The sequence below is a fragment of the Amphiura filiformis genome, chromosome 8 (genome assembly GCF_039555335.1).
Source record: "Amphiura filiformis chromosome 8, Afil_fr2py, whole genome shotgun sequence".
Classification (NCBI taxonomy): Eukaryota; Metazoa; Echinodermata; class Ophiuroidea; order Amphilepidida; family Amphiuridae; genus Amphiura; species Amphiura filiformis.
In genome coordinates, this window is record NC_092635.1 from 24,454,327 (window position 1) to 24,477,228 (window position 22,902).

General features: G+C 34.4%; 1 protein-coding gene and 1 non-coding gene across 10 annotated transcripts in view; both read left to right on the top strand.

The window, feature by feature from the left end:
* The window catches only part of LOC140158830 (protocadherin-15-like), a 203,121-nt gene that overhangs the window by 170,098 nt on the left and 10,121 nt on the right, over positions 1-22,902 (top strand). For 3 of the 9 annotated variants that reach the window (XM_072182062.1, XM_072182069.1, XM_072182070.1), the window contains exons 18-40: positions 40-172; positions 992-1,074; positions 1,466-1,550; positions 2,300-2,428; positions 2,914-3,219; positions 4,300-4,515; positions 5,116-5,235; positions 5,535-5,660; positions 6,152-6,258; positions 6,586-6,695; positions 6,977-7,141; positions 7,631-7,761; positions 8,418-8,654; positions 9,346-9,596; positions 10,668-10,883; positions 11,822-11,842; positions 13,211-13,303; positions 14,663-14,698; positions 16,398-16,436; positions 17,681-17,701; positions 19,718-19,754; positions 19,878-19,937; positions 21,916-22,028. In XM_072182062.1, coding sequence (XP_072038163.1) covers positions 40-172; positions 992-1,074; positions 1,466-1,550; positions 2,300-2,428; positions 2,914-3,219; positions 4,300-4,515; positions 5,116-5,235; positions 5,535-5,660; positions 6,152-6,258; positions 6,586-6,695; positions 6,977-7,141; positions 7,631-7,761; positions 8,418-8,654; positions 9,346-9,596; positions 10,668-10,883; positions 11,822-11,842; positions 13,211-13,303; positions 14,663-14,698; positions 16,398-16,436; positions 17,681-17,701; positions 19,718-19,754; positions 19,878-19,937; positions 21,916-22,028 — 2,835 coding nt within the window. The remainder of the gene's footprint in view (positions 1-39; positions 173-991; positions 1,075-1,465; positions 1,551-2,299; positions 2,429-2,913; positions 3,220-4,299; positions 4,516-5,115; positions 5,236-5,534; positions 5,661-6,151; positions 6,259-6,585; positions 6,696-6,976; positions 7,142-7,630; positions 7,762-8,417; positions 8,655-9,345; positions 9,597-10,667; positions 10,884-11,821; positions 11,843-13,210; positions 13,304-14,662; positions 14,699-16,397; positions 16,437-17,680; positions 17,702-19,717; positions 19,755-19,877; positions 19,938-21,915; positions 22,029-22,902) is intronic. The other 6 variants (XM_072182066.1, XM_072182064.1, XM_072182063.1 and 3 more) reach the window with 6 other exon arrangements.
* On the top strand, positions 15,725-15,797 carry Trnas-aga (transfer RNA serine (anticodon AGA)). The gene has a single exon. It is a non-coding gene; the product is annotated as a tRNA-Ser (tRNA).

The window sequence follows — 22,902 nt, forward strand, 5'->3', positions numbered from 1 at the left end:
AGAAAAGTTAAACATACTCAAATGTTGTCAATTTCGCAGGTCATCTGTTATTTATGTTGAGCTTGAAGTCCTGCGTAACAATGATACTCATGCACCAAGATTTTCACAAACAACCTACACAGCTACAGCCAGTGAAGGCCTACCCATTGGTGCCTTTGTAACCACAGTCACTGTAAGTATCAATGTATAACTCAGCCAATCAGAATGCACAAATGACATTTCATATTTTCATTATTGGAGGAATACTTTTAGAACATGAACACACAGTGCTAAGTGTGTATTACTCAGCCAATCAGAATGCACTAATGACATTTTATATTTTCATTATTGGAGGAATAATGTTAGAATATGAACACACAGTGCTAAGTGTTTATTACTCAGCCAATCAGAATGCACTAATATCTTCTTATAGTTTCATTATTGGAGGAATACTGTTATAGTATGAACACACAGTGCTAAGTGTGTATTACTCAGCCAGTCAGAATGCACAAATGACATTTTATATTTTCATTATTGGAGGAATACTGTTAGAGTATGAACACACAGTGCTAAGTGTGTATTACTCAGCCAATCAGAATGCACAAATTACTTCTAACATTTTTATTACTGGAGAAGATACTGTTATAGTACAAACACACAGTACTAAGTGTATATTATTACTTAGCCAATCAGAATGCACTATGCATTTACCATTTTTACTGTTGCAGTGTGAACAAATAATTATAAATTACTCAGCCAATCAAAATGCACTAATTGTAACCTAGCTGCTGAACTATTTTTTGGACTTGTGTTTATATATATTTGATAAATCATAACTGTATCAAAGTTAGTACATTGTATACTGATTGGTGAACAATTATTACAAAGCTTCAATGAACCATCCAAATTAAATTTGTAGTTGAGTAAGATTTACTCCTTCCAAATACCCTTGACTGTGTTGTTTCCTGAACTAATATAACACTGAGTGTGATGTGTGGTTTGTTTGAATTAGGCCACAGATCCTGATGAAGATGAAGTGACATACAGTTTAGATGCTGGCAATGAGGATGACACATTCCACATAGAAGCAAGCAGGTAAGATCACATTAATTTGCTCAATTCAGAAGTGAAAAAATGTCAATAATGAACACATTTATATTAATCTTACACAGTAGAGTACTTATTTTTTCCTATTAAAAGTCTAAAACTGTTGGTTTGAACAAATCTATAATTGAATTGCCGAATAGATACATCAGGTGCATGTCATAACCAATTGATGTTTACTCATAATAATATTTTATCCATCTCATTGGAGGACTTATCAGGTCTGATCATCTGATTGGGCTCATTCTTGCAAAACTGATTTTTGTCTCTTCGATTCTTTATGTTACGCCATGGATTTTTACTCACCCTCATTGATAATTGTACATTAAAAAGCAATCAAATCATACTGGAAAATATTGAAATACAATGTTGTTTCTTGCAGTGGTGACATAACAATTAAGAAGGAATTGGATAGGGAGACAACACCTACATATCTACTGAATGTCACAGCCTTTGATGGGAATTTGGTAAGTATGTTCTTCAATGTCAATCAAAACAATCATAGCATGTATGTTAAAGTCACATTCAGAGACTATGAAATTATATTTTCAGTTTCATAATGTATTAGGCTACTTTGTACATATTTCCAATTTCTTAAGTTCTAACAGGAAATATTGCAATTAAAATTGGTCTGCACACTACTTCTACTTATTAAAGTACTAATATAAATATTTTGGCAAAGAAAGGAGAGGGAAAAATCCAGGGTTGTCTGATTTAAATCACACCAACTTAAATCATTGATTTAAAAAAAATCACTTTATTTCATTTTTGATGCTTCTACAACTTTTGGATACAATTAAAATACCTCTATGATGTCACTTCATCTATTGCTAAAAATTCATCTTTAAGGTGCAGAATTCAACAGGTTTTTTTCCATGATTTCACCAAATTTTTCTTTGAAATTTTCATATGTAAAAACATGTTTTGATTTTTTGTAAATACCTGTTAGGATTGTGCATATGACTATTCCACTGGTACTCTTTTGACTTTATCATGGGGTATAGCAGTTCTTGGAATTTAAAAAAAATCAAAACAATTGATTTAAATAAAAAAATCTGATTTAAAAAAAATAAATCAATCAACAACCCTGGAAAAATCTGTCACCTTCAGTGTGTCACTGGTGTTTGCACTGCATCAATTTAAAACTATTGTTACTTAAGTTCTAATAATTTGAATATTGTGTTTATTCTTTCTGTGTGTTTGTTTGTTTGTTTAGAGCACGACAACATATCTAATGATTACTGTGTTGGACATCAATGATAACAACCCCGAGTTCAATACCTCATGGCCCACTACATTCCTGGTCTTGGAAGGAATGACAGAGGAATTTGTAGGACAAGTCATGGTAACTTACATTCTTTTTTTTAATTTGTTGCACTTGGAAAGTTTGCATTTCTTAACCATTCTACTCAAGTGATAACCCTGACTGCTATGATCCTACAATTAAAAATTCAAGAAGTTGTATAATGAATTTGATCATATTAATGAAGGTTCTAATATTAACAATCAAATGCAGTGTTAGGTGTCCACTGTTGAAAAGAGAATTGAAGAAAGCTTTTTTTAATACATAATACCGTAAATATTTTCCTAATTCATGTACAAATAGAGATCTCCCTCCATTGAAAAATCCCAAAAGAATTAAGGGTCTGTGCCCTTGCTGGTGTGAATTTTACAGGAGGGCTTCAGTTTGTGCCTATAATTCCAGTTCGGGTTCCAGTTACGTCAATTGAGCCCCTATGCAGCATTTTAGGCGAATATTTATGGTACATATTCAGAAGATTGAATCATTAACTAACTACCATCTTTTCATGATTCATTATTCCCATCAAGGCTTATGATAAAGACCAAGAGGACACCAAAAACTCTCAAATCATGTACAGCATCAACTCAGATTACTTCAAGATTGATGCATTAAATGGCTCCATCTATACCAAGTTGGCATTGGACAGGGAACAACAAGAGCGATACGAGCTGTCTGTAGCTGCCATAGATAGTGCTGCAGCTGCCCGTAGCTCAAATCTACTTGTGACAGTAATAGTACAAGATGTGAATGACAATGGACCTGTGTTTGAGAAAACGGAGTATTCTGTGGAGCTAAAGGAAGAACACATGACTCAGGATTTTCTTACACTTCAGGTAGGCATGTGTGTTTGACTTTCTCCATTTTGACAAATGCTATAACAGTGTCAGTATAGCATAATAATGTGATGAGAGAGTCAATTATTACAAAGTTTTGAGTTAAATCTTTTGCTGGAACTTACTTTTACAACATGCTACGTTGCGTCTGATACCACCAGACTATTAGGCAACATGCAGATCTGCTGGGCTGGTCATGTGATACTTGAAGACGACTAGGGATCATCTTGTTAGCCTGGTCCTATGGGTGAGATAGGTGTGTCGCAGTCCTCCTTTCTTGTTTAGTGCAGTGGCGTTAAACTAGGGGGGGGGGGGCAATGTGCCCTGGGTGCTACCACTAGGGGGGGCACCAAATCGCCAAATCATAATGCCAATGCCATTCCCACACCCCCACATCTAAGATATTCTCGGGTGGGGATAGGGGCGCCAATTTTGTTTCTTGCCCCGGGCGCTACCAACCCTAGTTACGCCACTGGTTTAGTAATGGCTGCTCCACTCTCTCCCATATGGCTTCCTTGATGCCTCTCCTGTGCCAATGCTCCTCCTTATTAAGAATCACTGCATCCACAGTATCAATATATAGTATCACATGACAAGCCCAGGTGGGTCAGTTGCCCGATGAAGTCTGGTGGTATCAACATAGCAAGATGTAAAAGTAAGTTCCAGTATAAACATTTAATTCAAAACTTAATTTTAATGACTGTATGACTGAGAATATTCACTAAAGAGTCAATTATATTTCAAAGAGGTTAGGCTTGGATACTTGAGACTCTGTACATTGCCCTGTGTGATAAATGGGATTTTTACTCTACCATTTTGGATTGTAATGCATGGGACCAAAATAATGTACCTCCAACACTTTTTAGTGAAGACCAAAATATCATGCAAATTATATGCACTTTGAGTACTACAAAGGTTTGTTTGTTTATTGCATAGCCAACTGATATTTCGGGGGCATTGAGGGGCAAAATGAATTTCAGGGGGCAAAATCAATTTTGGATTTTTACAGGGGGGGGCAAGAGTTCCGACTCTGGTGAAATGTAATGGATCTTATGTAGATTTCTTTTCTTTTCTTTGTAGGCTTTGGATGTTGATGAGAATGCAGTGTTAGAATATGGCATCACAGCAGGAGATACTAATATATTTACAATTGATAGAAAGACTGGCAAAATGTCTCTGCTACAGCCATTGGATTATGAGATGGCACAAACACATAAAGTGAATGTGACAGTGACTGATGTAGAGATTAATAAGATGGAAGACAATTCCACAGCTACTGTTGCTATAACAGTTCTGGTGAGTCCTAATACTGTCTGATGCAAGTTTTAAACAGTTGTTTTTTCTCAAAATTATATTAGTTCCACAAGTTCTTAAAATAAATCAAGGCTATTATACATTGAATTTACTTCATTTATTCTTTTGAACAGCTATTCAGAATAGGTAGGTTAATCAGCTGATCAGACAAACTGTTAGAAAAATATGCAAAGTGCACTGGGATTGGACCCTTAGACTCCTCGGGTGCCAAGCACAAGATCAAGACCGTTAGCCACAGGTCTTTCACTGGCCCGGCCAAGGAAAGCGTGCATATATGACTAAGGGTGATTGCATCATAGCATCACGTGGGATGCATGCATGTGCAGTGGTTTTGCTTTGTAAGGCTGCGATCACATAGAAGTATACGGTATTCGCTATACGAAATACTCTCATTCGATCAGGCTGAGTTCACATAGTATACTCCTATGTGAACTCAGCCTGATCGAATGAGCGTATTTTGTATAGCGAGTACCGTATACCGTATACTTCTATGTGATCGCAGCCTTAGATTTTATAACATTTTATAGCATTAGGGTTAACCTATAAAATAAAAGATCCTTGCTATTGAACTTCTTTTCACAGGATATAAATGATCATCGCCCAGAGTTCACTAAACAAGAATACCAAGGTGCTGTTTTACGAACCGCAGACCTATCAACAGTCGTTGTCAATGATATTCTAGCTATTGATGGTGACATGCCTGTGAGTATTTATGCAATCATATAGTTTTGTATACTAGTTAACATAATATTGTGCTGTAGTGTAGTGCATACTGTTACTTTTGATGTGAAATAAACTTTTCATGTAATGAACTCCAAATCAATCTCCACATATAAAACCAAATCAAACATAACTTTACTCAAGTGCTACGTAAAGTCTGTGAATGATTGAGAAAAAACCCATTTAATCAGGATATAAATCATAAGATGAAAATAGACATTGTCAAAGGTCTGAGGACCATTGCCTTAAAAATAAAACCATACTATGTTCTCAATTTTCAGACATCTCTAAATGGGCAGGTTCAGTACAGAATCAACCCACCCAATGAATGGTTCATTATGCCTGACCTAAATGAAGGAATTGTTGTGACAAAAAGCAGCCTACAAAATGTCCCAGAATTTTTTAATGTAAGTATATTTCTTTCAACATTGTGATTATAAAGAATGTTTTGCCATTCATATTGAACATTTTGCATCACACAAAATTTACAAAGTCATGCCTTGTCATTATTAGATAAGAATTCCTGTTATTAAGTTAAATCAAGATTGAGAACATCATATCATTATTGACATTGAAAATATCTCATTATTTCCATATCAAAATCTACTTTTGCTATTCTCATTATATTCTGTTCTTGTTTAAGTCCCAATTCAGGTATAACTCATGTTGTCTACTCTCTTATTAAATGCATTTTATGCAATCTTTTTCTACAGTTGACTGTTACTGGCTTTGATCAAATTGAAAATGCAATCTCACCTTTTTCTTATCAAAATGCACTTTTATCCGTTTCTAGCCATTCTCATATATTATGTTTGTTATATCCTTGTTTAAATCCCACTTCAGCCAAATGTTCTGTGTCCTTGTCCTAAATTGAATTTAATACAATTTCTTCATACAGCTGACAGTTGTTGCCTTTGATCGTGGAACACCAACTTTAGGAGCTAGAGCTCATGTCATCATAGATATCAGAGTAGAGAAACCAATTTTTCCTGATCCAGTACTCAGGTAGGCTACATTCCCATATTTCCACACTGGATTTTCAACGTTTGTTCAATATCATACCAGAATGACCCACAATCGACCAACTGTGTGTTGAAAAGTGAAATTGGATCCATTTAAAAATACCTGTTATTTTCCAAGAAGATAATCGAATTCTTGTAATGTTCATTAATTGTTTGCAGTTCTTAATCTAGTTCTTTTTTTAATTTTTTTTTTATCTCAATTGCTCTCATTATTTTAAAATTGCACATTAGTATACCTTTATCACATTTGAGGAATAATCAGAGAAATAATGAAAAATGATAGTAATGTTAACTTGGATGTTCATTACAGAGTGAATAGTCTGATGGAAGGTCAACCAATTGGATCCCATGTGGTTGATGTTGAAGCAGTAGCTAACAGAGGAGATGAAATCACATATAGTATCATCAATGATGAGCAAGGTAAGGAAGGAACATTGAAGGCATCATCAGTCAGTGGTGTAGCGTGAGTCATCCTATTGGGGGCGGGCACCTACCATGATTGGGGACACCAGGGTTGATGAGGGTGGGGTGGGGGCACAAGCCATTTTTCGTCAATTTTCCTTTGGGATTTTCCAAATTTTCAAATTGATGGGGGGGGGGGGGGGGGCGTACTATGATACTACGTTATCTCTTTGCCCTATAATGGGAAAGGGCAGAATGTGCCAAGGCTTATGAAACTGTTATTATCTTCTTGTTTTCAGATCTCTTCAGAATTGAGTCCAAAGCCAATGTTGGTAAAATCTATACCACTCAGATCCTAGACAGAGAATCTATCAGCACATACACTATTGATGTACAGGCAATCCTGAATAATGGAACTAATAATGTTGTGGATGGTAACCAAAGGAGAAGGAAAAGGGCTACTGGTAAGAGATCACTGTAAAAACTGTGTTTGAGATTTGAGCATCTTTTATATCCTGCTCTTGTGTTACAAGCTTAATGTATAGCTCCTAGATTCATATAAATTCAAGACTTTCACATTCAATATATACATATAGGCCTACATTTAAGACATCTTCATAGTTAATATATGTCCAGAGTTTACCAGTGATATTTCAAAATTTGTTTGCAGAGAACTTATTGAGACAAATCTACAATTATTGTAGAGATCATGCCTATTTGACTAGTTGAAATCTCCAGGACACTGATGGACACAGAATTTATGGTGACTACATTATCTGTATACTGCTGATAATAATTTCAGCATACACTGTGATTCTTGACTTGATATTGCTTTCAATTAGCTGAGATTAACAAATATATCTTCTTTTAGAGCTTGGCTTTTATGTTTTTTTTCTTTTGTTTTACCTAAAAATTTATGGTGATTACACGCCTATCTTTACTTTTTACTGCAGATACTAATGTAATTGAGGTGATCATTGAGCTGGGTGATATCAATGATAATCCACCAGAGTTCCTACAAGACAAATACTTCATTGGAGTATCTCAAAATGCTGGTATAGCAACCACTGTCATCAAAATGCAGGTAAGGAGTTATATAGGCCAGGGATGAGGGTTATTGATATTGGTTTATGTGGGGACTGTGTCATAGAGATACAGAAAACTCCTGATCCAATAAAATATCTGATGACAAAAGACAGACCAAAAATATATGTTTTGTCTGTATTAAGTTTCAAATAATAATTATTCTATTTGAAATGAAGTTAAATGTGCTGATTGATTGATTACCCAAAATCTATATTCTTTCTTCTGGTAAACAAACTATTATTTAGGTAAACAACCACAAATGCAGAGTTACGCAATTTCATACAGGGCTCCCGCACCTTGAAGCCTTTAAAATTCAAGGACTTACCACAACACAAAAATCATGATGCGGCTCTCCATGCGGCACATATTAACGAAAGTGACAGCTCATCTCAACTCCCCAAATTTTGTCAAAATTATACTTAGGTAAAATTCCAATTTTCAAGGACTTTCAAGGAGGTTGTGCAAATTTCCAGGACTTTCAAGGCATTGAAAAGGTGTTTTCAAATTCAAGGACTTTCAAGGACCATGGGAACCCTGTATCATAAGTTGTGTAGTTATAAAATATGTTGAATAGTGATAAATTAAAAATATTGAAAGATAAACATTACTAGACCAAGTGTCATCAAAGCCATCAATTTCTTTTATACTTGACAGGCAATAGACAGTGACAGTGGCAACAATAGTGCCATTAGATACTCTCTGGAACCATCCCCTACAGGATCCAGTGATGAGGATCCACTGGATCTCTTCACCATCGATAGTGACTCCGGTATCATATCAACAACAACAAAAGCATTACCAATGACAGCAAAGGCTACAGCATATGAAATAGGAGTGCTTGGGATGGAGAAGTTCAGTGACAAATTTGATCCTGCCAGTACAATTGTGTCTGTAAGTATTTTAGTATTAGACACAAAGTTATGAATATTACATAAACATAGGATTCACAGGGTTTGGGAAATGAATCTAATACCGGAACTTACTTTTAGCAACTTTGCTACTTTGCACCTGGAAAAGGCAGCTGTCCCGCTGTACTGATGAAATCTGGTGGTTCCAGACACTACCTACCAGAGTTGCAAAAAGTAAGTTATGATATTAAATTTATTTCCAAAACTCGGTTTACAACTACTGGATGACTAAAAACATTCACTCATAGAATCCACATGGTACTTAATCATTATCATCAGACTGGTGTGCAGGGCTGCTTTAGATGGGGAAACACCTTGATGGTTTTCAGTGGGCAAAGCCACTGGAAATCTGTCTGAGTAGAACAGTTTCTTGCAATAGAAGAAATGAGTAATTATTTAATTTTGCTATTTTGCTTCTTAGTTAGAATACAGCTAGCAAGAATAAACCTGACTAAAAATTAAAGCATGTATAAGATCTGTTTGCCACCAAACTGAACCTCATTGTGGGCCAACTAATACGTTTTGTGCACACTTGTCAAGTCAGAAGCAGGACTTTGGGCCTGTAACACCTGAGTATGTTTAGTTACGCTGACAATCACTTCCATTTGTAACCCTAACATGTAGTCTAAATCATCTTATTTTTGTGGACTTTCACTCTATCATCATTCAAACAGATTGCAATAATCAACAACTTGTACAGAGCTGTATTGGTAGGGACTGTTCCTCCTGATCTCACAGAGAACAACATCAATTCAGTGAGGACGACCCTGGAACAACTACTTGATGCTTTGGTATTTGTGGATGATGTGAGTACCCTGAAATATGGAGAAGATCTTTCCTTGGTTGACCCATCTGGATCCGACACAACCTTCTATGCTATCAATACCACTTCAGGGTTGCCTTTGGAGACAGAAAAAATAATAAGGTTAGTTACTTGTTTGTGAATGTTCTCTAGAATACTTTTAACCCCATGAGAACTACCTGCTGATGTATTGACCAATCAGAGGCAATGTTAGATCGGCATGTAGTGCTCAGGGGTTAAGATACAAAACTAGTCATAGTTGATCCAAGGTAGCATTGTTACCAAAGGTAAATCTTTTAAGATAATAACTTTGATTTAAAGGAAGGTGACCAGATATATTGGAAAATCAAATTCTATAAAACTTATGTATTTTGTCCCTTTCAAGCATTCATGCAAAAAGATCATGTTAATGTTCCTTGTAAATGCGACTAATTCTTTATGGAATCACTGACATTTAATACAGCATGAAACTGGCAGTCTGTAGTGTTTTTATTAATGATAGTCATCATGATCATTTAATAAATTGATATCAAATGAAAGATCCTATTTTTCTCATTAACATACTGAAATTGGGAGTTCCAAATCAGTGAATTTCCGAAAATATCATAAAAAAACTGCTGAATTAGTCGAAAACGTGGTATACCACAGTTGAGACTAATTCAATAGTTTTTTGACGATTTCTTTGGTAGTATACCAATTTGGAACACCTAATTTCAATATGTTAATGAGAAAAATATGAGCTTTCACCTGATACCAAAATCTGCGTTTTGATAGGTTAAAGTTGGGGATAAGGCTGTCAAATCATTGTTTTTTTATTAAAAATTCACATTACAGCCAAAGCTGAATTGCGTAAATTGTTTACGAATTATGTAAACAACATGTTACAATGTACATACCTTGATGTTATAGAACAATTCTTTGTCCAATTGCATTAAGTTTGGGTTCATTTTACAACTTGGTTATTCTACTTTCCAAATATGTTTCACATTTTGGAATTAACATTGTTTGATTAGTGAAAAATGAATGTTAACCAAGGTAAACATGGAGGATAAGTGGTGGAGGAGTGGTGGTGATGGTGCATGTACACACTCCATAAAATGTCCATGGGAAATATGACATACTTTTTGTTACATAATAAAATTATAACAATAATTCATTCTTTACTTAGAATAATATTGTGCAATTAATCCACAGTAATCTCAAGGACAATAAAAAAGAGTTAGATGCCTTATACTCCAGCATTGTCTCCAATGGTACATGGATAGAGACTAGGCCTGTTGGTGTGGGCAAATCACAGCAAGTCAACAACTCAGAACCAACCATTGAAGCCATAGCACTTATATGTCTGGCTATTGTGCTATTTGTAGCCTGTGTCATAGCTATCTTGGTAATCATTATCTCATGGAAAAAGTAAGTACTACTGAATTTATACTTCTGCTGCTTGTGACAAGAAAGGATTTTTGACTAATGAGCTGAGCTGTTCTTTCCCGAGTAAGCAAAACGGATCCATCTCATTGGTCAAGACTGTATTGCTGTATGAATCCAGCATTATGGTTGAAAAAAAAAGTGATGTCAAATAATTGAATGTAAAGTTATCAAAGACTGAAAAAGAAAACACATTTTCTGCTGAGCATTTTGCCACACAATGTCTGGTTTGGTGAATTCAAATTTTCTTTAAGTTAGACATGTCTTTGTCCACATAAAGAGCTTTCAAAAAGTAGCACTTCCATGTACGATAAACTGATGTGAATGCTGTCTCTTGACCAATCAATCTTGGAATGAGTGAACCAATGAAGGTAGTACAATGATTTAAGGGTTTGTCAAAAATTCCTTTTACCAAGTATATGAATATGTCATCATCCTTTGCCAAACTCTTTCGTCTACTATCTGCAAATCACATGAACAGTCAAATTTAGTGTGACATGCTTAAGCTTGAAGTACCAATTTGGTAAAAAGAATTTTGATAAACCATCTGTATTATTCTGGTGCACTTTTCATATAGGTTACAATTGTATGGTATTTTGCTTAGGTAGCAAGCAAGATTAGTATTTAGTATCCAATGTGAGCATGACATTGAAGTAATCAACAGAATAGTGTCAAAAGATATGATTACAAAATTCTGTTTGAAAAAAAAAGTATTGGCCATTATATTAAAAATAAGAAATTAACACAATTTATGAAGGACCATGATGGACATTGTCTTAAATAAAGCTTATGTTGCTTAGTGCAATTTTACTTTGATTTGAATTATTTTTGTTTCTTAAAGTTTAAGTTTAAAATAAACCAAACAAACTAAATAAACTAAAATCCTTTCCCTTTTGGTTCCTTCGCATGTCTTTATATAATAGGACCACCAAAATGAAAAAGAGGTATGCTATTAAGATCAGCATGCATACGCATGTCTTTACCCTGCTTCCATATAGACCTTTGATATCAAGCTCACCTATCCCAGGAGAGTGGTTAATTACTCTCCTCATCAGGTATTATTTCTAAGAGGGCTTTTGACTACTCATGCACCTCTCAATTCACATTGAGGAGAGTGATTGTGTAATAACCACTCACCTGGAGATGTTAGATTGAAAGGTCTGCTTCACCACACCACTTTGAGCATATTTTAACAAGATTCAAACTCAAATTTCTCTGCATTATCATGTTTTTTGTGATTTCAGGTACTGCATTAGGTTGTACTTTATATATTATGCAAAAGAAGTAATTTACTGAAGTATTTGTATATTTTAATATTTGTGCAAAGGAGAATGTTTTGTTCCTTTCAATATATCTTTCGTGGTCAGAATAAAAATATCAGCACAATTATAATTGGAAAGGTGCAGACCTAAAATAAATCATGAAAATTTCGAGTAAACAGTTTGAAGTGAAAAGAAGAATAAATTCAGTGCATGCAAATGCAAGTTTGTATAACTAACATGTTGAGCTGAATGTTGGGTTTGATCCCAAGTTGTGTGCAGTTGATTGTTATCATCCAGTCCTGTCAGACCAAATTTTTTGACCGAAAATTTGCATATGCAAACTAGTACATGAACAAAAAAAGCACAGCTCATGGTTGGATTAAACTTAATATTCAGCTCTATACATAATAGCTTAATGCCTTCATATATCAGCATACCAGCATGGATAAACTTAAGTGTTTATTTCGCAAAGCAAGTAGCATTATTGCATATAGGCCTTCATGGTAGGAGCTGCTTACAGTGGTCCATAGTGGTTCATAATAAGAATTCAACTGTTTCTTGTTAACAGCTTTTACTCAAACAAGTTGTTTATCAAGTGTTTGATATTATGTTTAGTGACACAACTCTTCAGAATTAACCTTTTCGTTAAATCCCATAGCTTTTGTGAGTATACCTGAGATGTCGTCATTTGACGTCAGTAAGCATCATGCCGATGCGTACATCGTTTAGTGAACATAGTTACTGTGCATTGAAAGTCAGCATTACGTAAAATGACAACATCTCAGGTATCACAAAGGCTTATGGGATTTACCGAAAAGGTCAATAGCAGTCTTACATAAGTACAATTTCAACGTTTACAGACCATACTACACAGAGAAACAAATTTGGCACATAATAGTGGATCTCATTGACCATGTAGACAGCTCCTCTATGAAGCCAGAAACATTGTATATTTCATGCTTTATAGCTTACAAGCTGCATACCATAAGCAATATGACTATGATTGTGCAGTTTGCATGTTTAATGGAATGCTGTGTTTTGCATGTATAGGAGAGAGATGGAACGTGAGAAACAGGCTCGGGTCTACCTGCCGATGTACTCGGGATTCAATCCCTATGCTAATAATAATGAAGAGATGGAAATGTAAGTAAACTGAGATTAGAAATCACATAATTGGTTTAGAGGAAATAGATCCAATAAAACTCAGCATTAAATTTGAATCATCTCTATCCATTTTGTGCATAATATGATACTTTTTATACATTTGTTTGACAATTTTAGTCTTAAATCATAATGTCACTTAATCTTATTTTGTTCTCATCACCTCTAACTTTGTTTAACTTTTCACAATAGCTGAACCTTCTTCTTGCCAAGCAAGCTTATCCTTTAATAAAAGCTATAATATACAGCCTGTATTGCATTTTATGACATGTTTATTCTCTCGCCAGTTTTTCATCCTAGCTTTTTTTACAGTACTTCATCTTATGATTTTGATACTCATATATCCTGACTTGAATGGCACCCCTTAGAAGCTGAATGTTACCTTAAAATTGGCATACTTACTGTTTGCTCATGATTTGAAATAAACAATTAATTTCACATATTTGACACCTGTTGTATTTAATTGAGGCCTTAACCCCCTCAGCACTACTTGCCGATCTAACATTGCCTCTGATTGGTTAGTAACATGATATTTTCACTTTAATCACCAATCAGAATGGAGGTTTGCAAATAATTCACCCCAAATTTTGTGTGATGAAATTATTCTTACAATGTTGCAAAATGGGCCAATTGATAATGAAAACTTCTTTTTGGCCAATCGGCAGGTAGTTCTCATGGGGTTAACCCAAACCCATTTTTGATGTGTCACGAAACCTGGACCATTTTGCCGAGTTAATTTAATTTTTGTATCAAATCCAGTTTGCTGAAGAACTTGGTCCAAAGATGTTAACTTCAATGACTGCTTCAAGTAAATATCGAGTAAAACTTGTCCTCAAAGTTATTTTTTCAATTATGAGCTAACTACCATCACTTTGCCCGTCGTAGATCACAGTTTGAGGGGAATAAGACCAAAGTAGAGGCAATCGAAAATTCTTTTAAAGTACCAAAATGTAAATTTGAACTATCCACCTTTGTTCTGATTTTGCTTAAATTTCCTTGTCTTTCAAATTAGTAAGCCACTAAATTATTTTACTTCTCAGCAAAATAGTGATGTCAGTGCACATTTCAGTGGGCACAGCTTCAAAGCACAAGCATTTGCTCAAAGGGCTAGCATTTGGCGATGCCGAATAGATGCAAGTGCAATACAGCTGCCTCAACACATTAACATCACAATCTTGCCATGAAGAAAAATAGTATACCCATTTTGAATGCTTGTGAATCTATAATAATGTAAATAATTCTTCCTTTCCTGATCCGGCCATGCATTCACCTGTTGATTTCATTTATACTGATCTTGCTTTTGCTTCTTCCTTTTCACCCATCCTTCCTTCCACCCATCAGGGGCAATGATAATTTGGATGAGGGCCTGTTTGCATCGTGAGTTGATGACATGTCACCATAATCAATATATTTGTGTGTTTCATAGACATAGTGTTCTATAGGTTCCATATTTTCAGTTGTCCTTGTAGCAATTACATATGTATTTCATTATGTACATGACAAGGATTGTGAAATGTTAGTACTTAATTTTAAATATCACAGTTTTGAGATGTTTAATTAAGATTAACAATGTCAAGGGATAATTGAAATGTTTAAATTCATTGCATTTGAGTTCTAACCAATATTATTGTAGCCTTACTAGATAGGACCTTTTGACCGTGGCAATCCATAAAAAGGATATGCCCCAAAAGCAGCTAAAACCCAGTGACCACTCCCCAAAAATTCTGGGTGGAGCGATCACTGGGTTTGATCAGTTTCTCAGGGTATAGCATGTTCAAAAGGCTCTAAATTAGGGCTATGTTGCTGTCTACAAAGTTTCATATAATTACCAGTCGTTTAACTACTTCAAAACTTGTTACTCATTGAAATTCATGCAAACAAATTGAGGTAAAAATGATTCTATTCTCATAACATAAAGTTATTGCCTTTCCAAAATTAAAACCCTTGTTGATTTTTTCAAACGATAGCACTTATTTGAAGGACATAAGGTGAAACATATGGAACTAATTCATTTTGCATGACAAATCAGATAACGAGTAAATGCATGTCCCTTGCACATGCACATAGACTTAATAGCTTGTAAGGTTCATAATTCTAAAACTTGTAGTAATAACAGATGTGCACTGTTTAATATTTGTTTTAAGTTGAACTTTTATTTAGTAAGTGACTAAAATTGGTTGTGAAAGTAGTGTGATAGACTTTCTTATTATTGTGATATAGTTACTGAATACAGAAGCTTAAATTAAAAACATGTCATAAGCTCAACATCGATATAACATGCATTGGCTGGCAGAATGGCAAATGTCAAACACCACCTGCTCTTCATCTGCTCTGGAAGTGGGAAAGATATGATTTAGAATTGTGGGCCCTATAGTATATTCTAACGATTCGATCCCATTAGCTTCCTTGATAGCTCAGTGGTAAGAGTGCTGGTCTAGATACCCAGGGGTCCCAGGTTCAAATCCTGGTCAAGGATGAATTTCTTTTTTCCCTTCTTTAGCCAACTTAAGGGAAATTTTATGTATGAGCATACAATTAGCATCAAGCACTAAATAACTCCTACTCACATGTTCTTCATGTTGTTGTTAACATTAATATTAGAATAGTATATAGTTTGAATCCTGGAATGCCCATGAAATTGTTTCACTTCTTGCTGTAATTTTAACAAGTTGGTGCAATATCACCTTTTTCTATGTTATTTAGGCCATTTTAAGGTTTATAAGATTATGGGTAGGTAAGGGGATATGATAAGGTTTATATATTGTTAGGGTAGGTAAGTGAATGGGTTAGATCATAAGGTAGGGTTAGATGATGAAATTGCACTTGGTTAATAATTGTGATCATGTAATATGTTGTAGCGAAGTTTGTGAACCTTTTAAGAAGTTTTCTGATTTGACGTAGCATGTTATTTATCCATGTAGGGTTTGAATTTTCTGAACAAATGGGGTTTTTTTCAACCAAGATAACCAACCTCACACCGCACACAGACACACATATCTCTTTTCTTTGTTACTATCATTCAACATGTTCAACTTGTAATGAGGCTCTCTGCTTTTGCTTTCTCTTTGATTTACAGAGCAAATCCTGTCTACTTTGATGACCAATCTGTACAAGTGTGAGTTGCTTTCTGTGTATTATTTATTATAGATGTTATTAGTCCATTTCATCATCATTTCCTGATTGATTCCATTCTTGTGTATTTGGGTAAGTGCAGTCATTGTCAATTTCATTGAAAACCGCTTCAAATTGCAAATGAGTTGATATGTGTTCACATTGGGTACAACCCCTTTTTTTCCTGAGATAAAAAAACACCTGTTTTGAGTTTCATTAGCTTTAGTGTCAAAGAATGAAATACCAAAATACCAAAAAAATGTTATCATTGCTTACAGGTGCTACAAGATATGTAATAATATCACAAAATTAAAAGGACAAAGGTTTTACAAGTTGGTTTTTAAGAATTCACATGGTCTGTCATAGTCACTGTTGTATTGTTTTGCTGTGTGTGAACAAAGGATATCCTGACTGTTAACACATAGGTTAACTCACCCCTACACAGGTGTTTAATGATGCTGTAGGCTTAATTGATGGCCATGCAAAACAGGTGTCTCAACTTGTTGATGCAACTGACTGCACTTAGTAGACCAAAAGTATAGTACAAGAATGATGTAAAGTTTGCTACTCAATTTGCACATGTGTCTCTGTTTAGTTGGGCATGTTCATCAATCATGTTTGTGAAAGTAGTAAATTTCCATGTTCAAACTATTTTATCCAACTATGTTTCATCTCATGTAATCTTAAGAACAGAATTTGAAGAGAACAAACTGGTGGTTAAAATAGCCTTTTCATTCACCCAAGCCTTGTTAAAGCCATAATGTATGATCTTATAATACGAAATTAATTATTTTTTTCAAACTTGAATTCTTGGCATGTTTATAATGTTTACACATGTCCCAACTTACACCTAAATGGAAGAAGCCAAATTGGTTGTGTTTGTCAGGTCAGCAGAGCAATTTGACATAATGCCATATTCAGACATAAAGTCTCAAATAGAATTCCATGTTAATGTTAAACACCCAAAATACGCAGTAGGGGTTCTTTCACTTTACCTTGTTAATTCGTTATAAAATAGACAGAAACCTTTCCTGACAGTTATTACTAATATTATTTTAGCATTTTGAGTAAAGAATAACAAAATTAAAATTTGATAGAAATCATACATTATGGCTTAGCATGCCTTGTAGCGTTAAGAGCACAAAATACTCTTTCAATCTCTAGGTGGATTCCATACTGATATTTGTTTTTCATGTTTCATCTTCTTTTCACATTCATAACCATCCCATTGATGTTGACATGATGTAGTAATGATGAACTGTTTCCAAAGTAAGTATAGTTGTTAAATCGGTATCATCTACGTTATCATTTGTGTGTATATTTCACTTAATTTTCAAGATGAAAGTTTGCCATCTCAGCAGCTATATCAACTATTTGAGATGATTTATTGATACAAAAATAGCTGTCTTCAGTAGATAAGACATAGACCTAGACATATAAATCTTAATCAAAAACATTGCTAAGTAAAGACATTGCTCAATTTGCCTACCTTTGGAAGGTAACAAATTAGTCAAACCTATAGTGGTAGATAACATGCCACTAAAACATGTTTTAAAGCAAAAATATTGTAGAATTTTCTGTCTTCAGTAGATAGCAACATAGACATTTTTTACTTGTTAAGCAAAGCAAAAACATTGCTAAATCTGCCATCTTCAGTAGATTTAAACATAGACATGATATTACTTGGTATAGCAAAGTAAAGCCATTTCTAAATTTGCTATCTTTAGTAGATGGCAACATAGATATAATATTACTTTGTACAACAAAGCAAAGACATTTCTAAATTTGCTATCTTCAGTAGATAGCAACATAGACATATGTGACATGATCAAGGGGAATGAGTCACATGTCAACCCTGGTCAAAAATGTGTTTTACATATCAGTATGTTTCTAACGAGGACATTTAGAGCTTTCTGAAACTGAAAACCCCATGTTTATACGACTTTTCGTGGCAAAGTTACATCAATTTATCAATCGCTGAAAACAGTATAAAACAAAAAGAATTTTAACACTTTCTTTTCCAATATCTCAAAATCAATATTAGCGGCATCCCACTCACTTCCCTTGATCGTGTCACATATTACTTGCTACAGCAAAGTAAAGTCATTTCTAAATTTGCTATCTTCAGTAGATATAGACATAATATTACTTCTACAGCAAAGTAAAGACATTTTTAAATTTGCTATCTTCAGTAGATAGCAACATAGACATAATATTATTTGGTAGAACAAAGAAAAGACATTTCTAAATTTGCTATCTTCCGTAGACAGCAACATAGACATAATATTACTTTGTACAGCAAAGTAAAGCCATTTCTAAATTTTGCTATCTTCAGTAGATAGCAACACAGACATAATATTACTTGGTACAGCAAAGCAAAGACATTTATAAATTTCCTATCTTCAGTAGATAGCAACATAGATATAATATTACTTGGTACAGCAAAGCAAAGACATTTCTAAATTTGCTATCTTCAGTAGATAGCAACATAGATATAATATTACTTGGTACAGCAAAGCAAAGACATTTCTAAATATGCTATCTTCAGTAGATAGCAACATAGACATAATGTTACTTGCTACATCAAAGTAAAGACATTTCTAAATTTGATATCTTCAGTAGATAGCAACATAGATATAATATTACTTGGTACAGCAAAGCAAAGACATTTCTAAATTTGCTATCTTCAGTAGATAGCAACATAGACATAATATTACTTGCTACAGCAAAGTAAAGTCATTTCTAAATTTGCTATCTTCAGTAGATAGCAACATAATTTTAATAGCAACATAATAATATTACTTGGTAGAACAAAGAAAAGACATTTCTAAATTTGCTATCTTCAGTAGATAGTAACATAGACATAATATTACTTGCTACAGCAAAGTTAAGTCATTTCTAAATTTGCTATCTTCAGTAGATAGCAACATAATTTTAATAGCAACATAATAATATTACTTGGTAGAACAAAGAAAAGACATTTCTAAATTTGCTATCTTCAGTAGATAGCATGATATGCATAATATTACTTGCAAAGCATAGACATTGCTCAATTTACTATCTTTGGTAGATAGCAAAATAACCAAACATACAGTGGCGTGGTATTATAAAAGAATTAAAAAGATGCACTATTTGCCAATGAGCTTCATTTAAAGCAATATTGTTTCACACACTGTTTGATGGCATGATACTCTCTACTGAAATCAGTAATTCTCTCTTCTAATATCAGTAATTTTGCAATATTATGTAATAACCACAATGTTTCTACAATTGACTATTTTCCAGTGGAGCACCTACATTTTTACGAGAAGCAGAAGTACAGGTAAGATATCAAAACTTAATATTTTGTTTTAACTTTCCCATAAATATTTCCATGTGTAAGGGTCCTTCCTCATTTCCATATCTTCTTAATCTTCGTGACAGTTCTTGCTCAATTCACTTTCAGAATCTTTCAACTTTTAAATCTTGTATGCTGCAACAAAAGAAAAGTAGTACAAAGACTGTTGTAAGTAAAAAGACAAAAATATTATTTTCTGCTTTGTGGTGGTGGACTTTATTAAACACATCAAGGGAAATTAGACTTTTGCATATTGAATTTTTAGATTTTTGCACATTGAATTTGTGATTTTATACTAATATTATAAGTTGATATCCACTGTCTTGAAACAGCAGCTTAATGCTCTGTGTGCTAGCCATGCGTTTCAACGGAAAAAGTTGAAGTTTTGAAATATTTTCTCAAAATATTAAGGGCTATCTTAAAAACTACTGGACCAATACTAGGCTTGTTTGTACTCATTTTAATGCATCTTTCATGCTTATTCCAAATAACGTCATGAAAATTTACATTACTGAAATTTTTGAATTTTTAAATTTTTTGAAACTTGTCGTCTGCAGTCGACACCCCCGTGAAGAAAATACATGCAGTGTTACCCTATTAAGCAAAACAGTGAGAAATTTCAACTTAAAAAGAACATCTATCTTCTGTAGTTTGTTCTAACTTCCATACAACTAAACTTAATTGTATATGAAACTAAACTTAGTTGCATGTGAGTTAGAACCAATTGCAGCTGATATTTGTTTTTATTCCGCAACATTTAAGGTAAAACACACCCTAAAAGAGCACTAGCTGACCAGCAGGGGCACTTTGGATGGATCAAAAATGATTCAAAAGTGTACACATCACGAGGGGGTCACATTTTGACAGGGGTGTGCTGCTGGAATTTTGAAACCCCCTACCCTAAGTTTAGGCCTTTTTAGCTAAAACAACAGCTGATTTGACAGTTTTGGGCCATTTTTTTTTCAAATTGGGACCCATGTTTAGGGATTTTTTAAACCTAAAAACGGCTGATTTGACAGTTTTTGACCATTTTTTTCTTCAAATCGGGGCCCATGTTTAGGAACTTTTTTCTCAAATCGGGACACATGTTTAGGGTTTTCTTACAAAAAAAGTGACCCATTAGAGTAACATCCATGTATACCTTATATACCAAGGAAAATAAAATAAATTAATACAACAACATCCAAAATGACAAGACGACCTATCGCAACATCCATAAATATCAGAAATAACAATAATGAAAAACATAATTGATTGTAAGCCAGTCTGTAAGCCACAAATAGCTTTAGTACATTATTCTTATTTTGCTTGGTTGTGTTACATGGTTTATTATGCTTCCCCCAGGACACTTGATATACTCTATCCAGCATGACTTATGAAGTAACAACAATGTGTTAACAGAGCTTTTCATTTTGCTCTATTTTGTGTTGTTTCCGAGAAAGAAACTGTTAAACACTTGCACTACAATGTTGCAATGATTGCAGACTATTCATAGGACTGTGTCTTAATTGTACTTCATTATTGATGGAAGAGAGTAACATTAGGCTGTCCAATCCAGGCAGATACTTTGATCTTTCCTGTGTCCCCTAAATCTTTATCATGTGACTGATACCCGAATACAGCATAAATCACACATTTTAGGGGACTAGGGAAAGATCCAGGTTATTGCCAAGCCCAGTGATTTCTAATGGATTAATCCTGTCACTTGCTCAGATTATTCCTGTTATAATTTGTTTTGTCTTAACCCTGATATCATTGCTACTGCACACCCACACTGTAATATTGAATCCCTACATATCCCAAGCTACATCCAAAACAATATACATGCATTTGCTAAAAGAGTTACATTTTTTAGAGTCTTGGCTAGCAGTGATGTATAGCTTTAGATGCAATTTTTATCTTGTAATCAAAATCTTTAAAAAAAACATCATGGTAGACAGGGTTTCAAGAAATTAGGAGAGACGGAGAGCAAGATAGTTATTGATTGAGAAATCATAAGAAACTTGCAGAGATTGATCAAGATTGAAAAGGAGAAAGAAGAAGAGATTAAGTATATGCATACTTGTCAATGTAGTCAATTTTTCACTTTCTGTAATATTTTCCACAAACCTCATTTTTAGAGTGTAATCATTTTTTAAAATTACAGGAAGCAACAATGGAATTTGCACCTGAAGAGTCTGATGAAGAGGCTAATGCTGTGGCTAATAGTATTGCTGCAGCATGTGTAGGAAGTGACAGGTCATCTATCAAAGATTTAAAGTAAGATTTTGTGTAGGCTGCGGACACATTTTGCTGTATGACTATGATAACCTAGAAATCTATAGTGTGCATAATTTATGAACAACATAGTACTTCCAACTACAATAAAAAAAAAATGAGTAGATCCATAATACCCTGCTGTGATTTAAACTGAATCTGCTGTAAGGGTATCCTTACTTTCCTTTGTGTAGAAAGAAAACAATTGTGCATCCATATCAAATTGATGCCCTTGTCGGCTGCTACATGAGTCTCATTTCAAAATAATAATAGCTAGGAATAAATACCAGACTCATCTCAAGTGGAGGTCATAACTCAGTTCCAATCATCCCCAAGTCACATGGTTAAGGAATGTTCTCTGAATTTCTAAACCATGTGACTTAGGATGATTTGAAGTGACCTCCACTTGAGATGAGTGTGGTATTTAATATTATTAGCTATTATGTTAAATGAGATACATGTAGCAGCCGACAAGTGCAGCGTTTTGATATAGATGTACACAATTATGGATTTGCTTACCGCTATATCTCTGCCATGTTTTATGGTATTTCATGTGGTATTTGCTGGTGAGAAGCTATTTTTATCAGAATCAATCATCTACCCTGGTAATCTTACTGTATGTCTAATGGGCTTACTTTATGTTCTGTTAAAGACTGCATGAGTTGTATGAATGGGCTATGCCAGTTGAAATCCACACTCCCCCTGTGGAAGATTTTGGAAATATCTTCCACCGGGGGAGTATGTATTTCAAATGTAACTAGTCAGGGTTAATCATTTTGAAACACATACTCCCAGTGTATTATGGTTTTACCTATATCTCACACACCTGGAGTGAGAATTGTCTATTCTATTCAAAACTCATACTCCCTCTTTGGAA